The 8,430-nt window shown below is 54.8% G+C and overlaps 1 protein-coding gene across 1 annotated transcript; it reads right to left on the bottom strand.

The window, feature by feature from the left end:
• Positions 1–1,207: 1,207 nt before the first annotated feature.
• Positions 1,208–7,298, bottom strand: LOC139358743 (small integral membrane protein 45). Its single transcript, XM_071080674.1, has 2 exons — positions 6,971–7,298; positions 1,208–2,473 (listed from the first exon to the last, which is right to left on the bottom strand). The coding sequence occupies exon 2, from the start codon at positions 2,457–2,459 to the stop codon at positions 2,253–2,255; it is 207 nt and encodes a 68-aa protein (XP_070936775.1). The 5' UTR covers positions 2,460–2,473; positions 6,971–7,298; the 3' UTR covers positions 1,208–2,252.
• Positions 7,299–8,430: the final 1,132 nt, after the last annotated feature.

Below are 8,430 nucleotides of genomic sequence, written 5' to 3'. Positions count from 1 at the left end.
CACGCCTGGAGGCCCTCCCTCCCTGAGCCAGTGCTCAGCCAGTCGAGCCTAATCTACCTCCAAAAGAGTCTGTTTGTTGTGATGGAGGTGGGGTGGGGAAGTTTACATCATTTCTCCTGAAACCTGCCTTTTCCTCTCCCTACATCCCAGGGGATCTGCCTTGTTCTGAGATGACCCACGCTGAACCCACAGACTTTCACCCCCAGGACACTGCCCCAGCCTTGGGTGACTGGCCTAACATGGACACTTGACCTAAAATGAGGCAACGAATCCTACCCCAGAGATATTTGCGCTGGGGGCAGAGGGAGGGACTGGTAGCTCCAGGGGCTGGAGCTGTGAGGTACAGAACTTGCCAGCAGCTGGCTGCTGTGTTTTCCATGCTGAGGGTGTGACAGTGGTGACTAATAAGAGAAAAGATCCTAAGAGGGTCTGCATGCCTGGCTCTAGTTGTCCTAAGCCCACTACTTGAACACCCCAGTGTCCTCATGATATCTGGCCTTCTTGGCCAAGCTAGGAGAGTCGGGTTTCTGTACCTTGCAATGATCACTCCTAACTAGATTGGCTTGGGCCCTTTTCAGTCCCACCTCTGACCATGGCTGGGAAAGAGTTTTCTGGGTTTTTTTGTGTTTTTTTTTTTGAGACAGAGTCTGGCTCTGTTGTCCAGGCTGGAGTGCAGTGGCACGATCTCAGCTCACTGTAAGCTCCGCCTCCTGGGTTCACGCCATTCTCCTGCCTCAGCCTCCCAAGTAGCTGGGACTACAGGTGCCCGCCACCATGCCCAGCTAATTTTTTGTATTTTTTTTAGTAGAGACGGGGTTTCACCGTGTTCACTAGGATGGTCTCGATCTCCTGACGTTGTGATCTGCCCGCCTCGGACTCCCAAAGTGCTGGGATTACAAGCGTGAGCCACCGAGCCCAGCCCCGTTAACATTTTTGATTGTCCTAACAGAAGAGGGGGCAAGCAACTGGCATCTATTGGGTAGAAACCAAGGTTGCTAAACATCCTACAATGGGCAGGACAGCCCCCTACAACCAAGAGTGATCCAGTCCAGAATGTCAGTACTGCAGCTCTTGGGAAGCCCTGGCCTACCTTCCCTGAGATTTAGTGTTCCCATCCCTAAAATGGGGACTATGGAGCTGTCATATTTTTCATGAGGACCCAGTGAGTTGACAGACATGATCCTCCTTTCAGGAAAAGACACATTCCTGCAGAGATCATCATGAAGTCTTTATTATTGAGAATAAATTAAGATGGAATCCCCAGCGAAGGGGGGCGGGGTGAGGCAGGTTGCCAATCTGTGTCCAAAGTGGGGCAACAGAGTCTCCACACAGGAGGAGGGTTCTAGGGTGGGCTTGGAGTCTGGCGGGGCCTGGCTCAAGGGGGCTGGGCTTGGCCCCAGAAGTGTGGCACAGGACAGGGAGGGAAGGTAGGGGCTCCTGCCTGCTGCCTCAGTCTTGGAGCGGGGGGGAAGGGCTAGGAAACTCCAGCAGAGAGAGGGGGTTGGGACCCACTATGGACAGTCCTCACACAGCCCACGGAGTTCATCCCGTTTCCACCACCTCCTGCCCTGCCTGGGGCCCCCACGCTCTCTCTCACATGTACACATCTCCTCATCTCCCCAAGCTTTCCCGCTCCCCCCAGACTTTCTCTCTCTCCCCTCCCCAACCCTCTACCTCGGTCTTACCCTTCTGCACACCCCCACCACACACCCTCACCAGTTCCAAACCTGAGCCCTGCGGGGTGCGGCTGGGCTGGCCCAAGCTGACATCCCTCCAAACGAGGTTCTTAGGTTCTTTCCTTGGGTTGCCTTTGACGCCTGCCGCCTGAAGCTGCAGGGCCGGTGCCACTGAGTGGAGGCGGGGGAGCTGAGTGGGGAAACAGGATTTCACGAAGAAATGAGGGCTCGGGAAGCTCAGGACAGGCAGCCGTAGCCATGCCTGACTCCAGTGGAGGGGCAGAGTGCTGCGCAGCACAAAGGCACTGGGGCCCAGCGGAGGATGCTCCTGAGCTTGGGAGAGTGGGCTCTGGGTGACTCAGCTTGACACGGAGAGCAAGCCCTGGGCCAGCCAGGCACCTAGCTCCCCGACCTCCACTGCCAGCGCACCTGGGGCCTCTGTCGGGAGAGCCCAGGCTACAGAGGGATAGCGCGGAGGGCCAAAAGACCGGCCTCCCTCTGCTTTGGGGGTCTCCGGGCTGGGCAGGCTGGGGGAGGGCGCCCGGTGCCGCCCGCCCATCCCCTTCGCAAGTCAGCTCAGACCTCGGGGCCGCCGAAGGCCAGGTTGTCGCGCACCATTAGCGTCTTGCGGAGGTCGCGGTCCACCAGGGGGCGCTGCATGCGCCACTTGTGCGCCTCCTGCAGGCCCGGCTCGAAGTAGTAGATGCAGGCGCCGAAGCCCACCAGAATGAGGACGGAGATGACCAGGTAGACCGGCACGAACCAGTCCAGGAAGTGCGGCATCGCGGCGGCCTTGGCTGCGGAGACACAGGGTAGTGAAGGCCAGCAGAGGTGCCCCTTGTCCCGCCCATCCAGAGGGAGACCTTCAGGCTTCACAGAGCCGGAGGCCCAAGCATCACTTTACAAATGGGAAGACTGAGGTCCATTTGAGCAAGGGCGGAGAAGCGGCTGATCAAGACCACGTGGTGACTCAGCAGCCCAGGCCTCCTGGGCAAGCACAAAGCTGTCGCCACGCCATGGGGACACCCAGCTCCTATTCACCCTTTAAGGAGACTTACGCTGGGCGTGGTGGCTCACGCCTGTAATCCCAGCACATTGGGAGGCCGAGGTGGGCAGATCACCTGAGGTCAGGAGTTCAAGACCAGCCTGGCCAATATGGTGAAACCCCATCTCTACCAAAAATACGAAAATTAGCCAGGTGTGATGGCACGCGCCTGTAATCCCAGCTACTTGAGACAGGAGAATCGCTTGAACCTGGGAGGTGGAGTGAGTTGAGATCGCGCCACTGCACTCCAGCCTGGGCAACACAGCGACTTAGCCACAGGCAGTTCTGATTGAGTCTCTTGCCAGGATGTGTGCCCTTGGGCAAGTTGCCTAACCTCGCTGGGCCTCAGCTTCCTCCCCTACGGAAGGGGAAAGGGATAACACCTCTACACTGGTCCTAGTGAGGATTCACTGATCCCTGGATAGGGCCTGTGCAGGGCACTCAGTAAAGGACAGATTGGGCGATGCCTCCTCTGGTCTCCCTGCGCCCCTGAGCCCTGAGACCCAGCCCTGACTGCAGCTGCCATGGCTGCCAGTTGCCAGCACCTGCCCCTGAGATGAGTGGATCTCCCAGCCACCTGCATGCCCTAGCCAAGTGTGGCCTGGTGAAAGTGTAGTGAACAAACACCCATTGAAGGAGACCTGGTTGATATCAATGGATTCTACACAAGCCCAGTTTCATAGTTATAAGGGCATGGCCCCTAGCACCAAAACATTTGGGCAAGATATTCAGAGCTTTGGTTTCTACATCTATAAAATGAAAATGAGGCTGGATGTGGTGGCTCATGCCTGTAATCCCAGCACTTTGGGAGGCCGAGGAGGGTGGATTGCTTGAGACCAGGAGTTTGAGACCAGCCTGGGCAACATGGCAAAACCCCGTCTTTACTAAAAATTCAAAAAATTAGCTGGGCATGGTGGCACACTCCTGTAATCCCAGCTACCCAGGAGGCTGAGGTGGAATGATCACCTAAGTCTGGGAGATCAAGGCTGCAGTGAGCTGTGATGGTGCCACTGCACTCCAGCCTGGCAGCCTGGAGCAAGATCCAATCTCAAAAAAAAAAAAAAAAAAAGAAAAAAAGAAAAGAAAAAGTAAAGAAAAAGAGAAAGAAAAGAAAAAGGGAATGGTAACAAGTACCCAGGTGATAGGGCTTTTATGTCTGCTGAATGAGTTAATTTATGTAAAATATTCAGAACTAGTGCCTGGCACATAACAAGTGCCACACAGTAAGTTTGTTCTTATTCTCTGAGCCTCAGTTTCCTTATCTGTACAATGTGGATAGAAATAGCACCCACGTCCTAAGCATACTTCAAATTTTTAACAAGACAATGCCTAAAGAGCATTTTGTGGCTGGGCATGATGGCTCATGCCTGTAATCCCAGCACTTTGGGAGGCCAAGGCGGGCAGGTCACCTGAGGTCAGAAGTTCAAGACCAGCCTGACCAACATGGTGAAACCCCGTCTCTACAAAAAGTACAAAATTAGCCAGGTGTGGTGGCCCGTGCTTGTAATCCCAACTACTCGGCAGGCTGAGGCAGGAGAATTGCTTGAACCCAGGAGGCAGAGGTTACAGTGAGCCACAATTGTGTCATTGCACTCCAGCCTGGGCAACAAGAGTGAAACTCTGTCTCAAAAAAAAGAAATAATTAAAATAAAAAAGCATTTTGCACCATTCTGCCTGGCACAGAATCAGCACTCGGTCAATATCAGCTATTGTTATTTCCACTGAACCAGAGGCGGAGAAGGCAGGAAAGTGAAAGCAGGTGTAAGGTGAGTTGCAAACCTTATATACATCCAGACTCTTTTTTTTATTAGTTTTTTTTTTTTTTTTTTTTTTTTTTTTTTTTTTTTTTTTAGACAGAGTCTCGTTCTGTTGCCTAGGCTGGAGTGCAATGGCATGATCTTGGCTCCCCACAAACTCCGCCTTCAAGCGATCTCCTGCCTCAGCCTCCCTTGTGAGTAGCTGGGATTACAGGCACCTGCCACCACGCCCAGGTAGTTCTTGTGTTTTTTAGTAGAGACGGGGTTTTGCCATGTTAGCCAGGCTGGTCTCAAACTTCTGACCTCAAGTGATCTGCCCACCTCGGACTCCCAAAGTGCTGGGATTACAGGCATGAGCCACTGTGTTCGGCCCACCCAGACTCTTTAGAATGGCCCAAAGGTGCCCATCTGCTCCCTGCCAACCTCCCCCTCCTCACATGGCCCACTATGTGCAGTCACATGGAACTGCCTGTCTGTCACCTACATGCGCCTACACATTATGCAGTCCTCATCTTTGCATATGCTTTCATTTTCTCTAGAATGTTCTTTGCATTCTTGTTCACTTGGCAAATTCCTACTCATACTTCAAAAGCCAGATCACAGTCTGGCTGTGGTGGGTCACGCCTGTAATTCCAGCATTTTGGGAGGCTGAGGCAGGTGGATAAGGCCAGGAGTTCAAGACCAGCCTAGCCAACATGGAGAAACCTCGTCTCTTCTAAAAGTACAAAAATTAGCCAGGGGTGGTGGCAGGCACCTGTGATCCCAGCTACTCGAGAGGCTGAGGCAGGAGAATTGCTTGAGCCTGTGAGGCAGAGGTTGCAGTGAGCCGAGATGGTGCCATTGTAATCTAGCATGGGCAACAGAGCGAGGCTGTTAAAAAAACAAAAACAAAAACAAAAAAAAACACTTCAGGAGGCCGGGATAGGTGGATCACAAGATCAGAAGATCGAGACCATCCTGGCTAACACAGTGAAACCCCGTCTCTACTAAAAATACAAAAAATTAGCCAGGCATGGTGGTGGGGGCCTGTAGTCCCAGCTACTTGGGAGGCTGAGGCAGGAGAATGGTGTGAACCCAGGAGGCAGAGCTTGCAGTGAGCCGAGATTGTGCCACTGCACTCCAGCCTGGGCGACAGAGGGAGACTCCGTCTCAAAACAGAGAACAAAAAACAAAAAAACACACAGATCACAGATCATCTCCTCCAGGGATAGGATGATGCAGGGCCTACTGAACCCACCCCCAACCTTCCCTAGTTATAAGAAAGGGGTGACGTGAGGAGCCCACCTCTGCCTGCCCGGCAGGTAGAGCACTGTTTGAGTTCTTCCACAAACCTCACAACAGGCCTATGGGGCAAGTGTCACTATCTGCATTTTACAGATGAAGAAACTGAGGCCCAGACAGGCTCACTAACTTGCCCTGGCTTACCCAACTGGAAAGTGGCAGAGCTAGATGCCAAACCCCAGCGATGCTCTGACGCTTGCGTCCTCCAGGGGAGGGAAAGGCACTGGAGCAGGATGAAATGAGCTGATGCCCACCTTGCTTCTGGGGAGGGAAGCAGGGGGATGGATGGAGAGAACTCCAGGTAAGTCAGAGGGAAGCCCTCACTCCTCTGACCTCCGTCTCCAAACTCCAGTTCCTCTTGTCTCTCTACTCCCAGGTGGGCCTGTGAGGGGAGCTGGGGCCCCAGGGGAGGGAAAGATGCTGCTTCCTGGTCCTGCATCCATCTGGAGCCCCTCTCCTACCCCCAAGGTCCTCACTGGCTGTTCTGAGGCACCGACATTGTCTTAAAGCGCCCTATTGGTGGAGGAACAAAATGAAAAGTGCACTGATTGTCCAAAGTAACTAGCGCAGCCAGGGCAGGGGAGCGTGTAGGACCCAGCACCTCTTACCCAGCTGCCTTTCTGGGGAGCGGGAGAGAATGCAGGATTGCCTGGTGCTGCCAGAGTTGGCGAAGGTAGGGAAGGAGCACCCCAGGCAGGGAGGCTGCTCCCTGTGTGACTTGACTGTGTCCAAGGTCACTCACGCCCCCTGCCCAGGCCCAGCCAGGCCCCCAGTTTCCTTCCAGCTTAAACATGCGAATGGGGAGCTGGGGCAGAACAGAAGCCATTTCAGCCGCGATGCTGGGAGGTATGGAATAGAGATCAAGGCCCCCCAGCCTTTCCAGCCCTGTGCACAAAATCCCAGGTATTCTGAGGCTGACTGAGGACCCCGTGGTCTCTTCCTGATTTCTCAGGGAACTGACCTAGGTGGAAAAGCAACACACACACTGGCCTCTTGTGTGACCTTGGCCCCTTCTTCACCCTCTCTGGGCCTCAGGGTCCCCTGTGCACAGTGACGGGGTGGGGATGGGGTTACCAGATGATCTATATGGAATTTTCCAGCCTCATTTCAGCCAAAGTCCTGCCTGAGACAGTGTGAGTTTGCAGAGCCCCTCTCCCTACCTCCCAAGCCATTGGCACCACTCGGTGCCCTCCGTGTGCCCAAAGACCCACCTCACGCCCTGCAGATGCCAGTTCCGGGGGCTCTGCGCTGAGCACACCGCCTCAGCCTGAGCAGCTCAGCGTCAGCCCGTGGACTCATTCACAGCTGCTGTCCCCAGAGACACCGCTAGCTGCAGCTGCCCTGGGTGCTGGAGGCAGAGATAGGGCAAGGCCAATGCCACCCACGGGAGATGGAGCTTCTCACACCCGGGGGCTCTGAGTGGGCCAGGAGGGGGCAGTCCTGGACTGGCTCAGCATCCTGGTACCTCTCCCGGCCCATCAGAGACCCTTCACCCTAGCCCCCACTCTCAGGATGGCAGGAGGTGGGACCTGTCTCAACCAATCAGCAGCCTGGCAGAGCAAGGGCTTTATCTTCCGTTGCCCTGGCAACCAGCCTTCTCTTCTGGATCCCTGGTACTGTGCACGTGGTACAGCAGATGACAGGGCGGCAGGATTGGGGGAGTGCAGGGAGGGCGAGTCACCCAGCAGGCTGCAGCACCCCAAGCCTGGTGGGCCTAGAGAGCAGAGGACCACGGCTGATAACTCTAAGGGTTTGATGGTTTGCCATTTGGGAAGCAGGGAGAGACTGGGGTAACTGGCAAGTGCGTGGGGACACAGAATCAGTGACTAGTAGAGCCCAAGGGGGTCATATGTTATAGAAGGAAGAACCAAGACTGAGTCTGAGAGTTCAGACACACTGGCTCAATGTAACATTTCCTATGCACCAGACACTGTTTTTAACACTTTGATTATATTAACTCATTTCTCATTCATGGTCACACAGCAAGAAAGTAGCAATGCCAGGGTCGGAGCCCTAGCCTGGCTTTCAGGACCCTCGCAAATGGCTGCCCCTCCCCATTCTCTGCCTCATTTACCCCACAGCACCCCTGGCTGGTGTACAGCCCACAGCACCCCTGGCTGGTGTACAGCTAGCACAGGCATTGAGCACTCCCATCTGCCAGCTGGCCCCACACATCACTTCCTGCAGTCCTCCCAGCTGGATTGGTGTTGAGACCCCATTTTGTGATGAGGCAGAGAGGTGAAACTGCTGGCCTTCTCCTTCTCCCAGAGCCCTCAGCTTCTCAGTGACTGAGCTGGAGTTCAAAGCCAGGGGCTGACGTAGGGGGTGGGGTCCACCTTCCCAAGTGTGGATCCTCCCCCTCTCCCTATGCCATAGATAAGGTGTCTGCCTCGTGTTCAGGGCTATTGTCTCAGGAGGAGACAGCAGCCCCCCAGGGCCCATGGGGCATGGCTGGGAAGAGGCTTCCAGGAACCACCTCCCTAGGGAATCCATTCCCAGAAACCTGGGGATGGGCAGGGAGAAAGGATCTGGGTGAGGTTGCTTCAGGACCTAGGTCCCCCACCACAGACACCTCTGGGGCCATCTAGGGGCTCTTCAGGTATGACGGGTCCTTTCCAGCATATGTGGGACGAGGGGTGTGACTGTGAGTTCACAGAGGGTTTGTTTTGTT

This window comes from Macaca nemestrina, chromosome 15 (assembly GCF_043159975.1).
Source record: "Macaca nemestrina isolate mMacNem1 chromosome 15, mMacNem.hap1, whole genome shotgun sequence".
In the NCBI taxonomy this organism is placed as follows: Eukaryota; Metazoa; Chordata; class Mammalia; order Primates; family Cercopithecidae; genus Macaca; species Macaca nemestrina.
The sequence above is the reverse complement of the archived record's forward strand: the minus strand, read 5'-3'. Positions and strand labels throughout refer to the sequence as shown.

Excerpts from the sequence above, each read along its gene's own strand:
- LOC139358743 (XM_071080674.1), bottom strand. The coding sequence starts at position 2,459 with ATGCCGCACTTCCTGGACTGGTTCGTGCCGGTCTACCTGGTCATCTCC.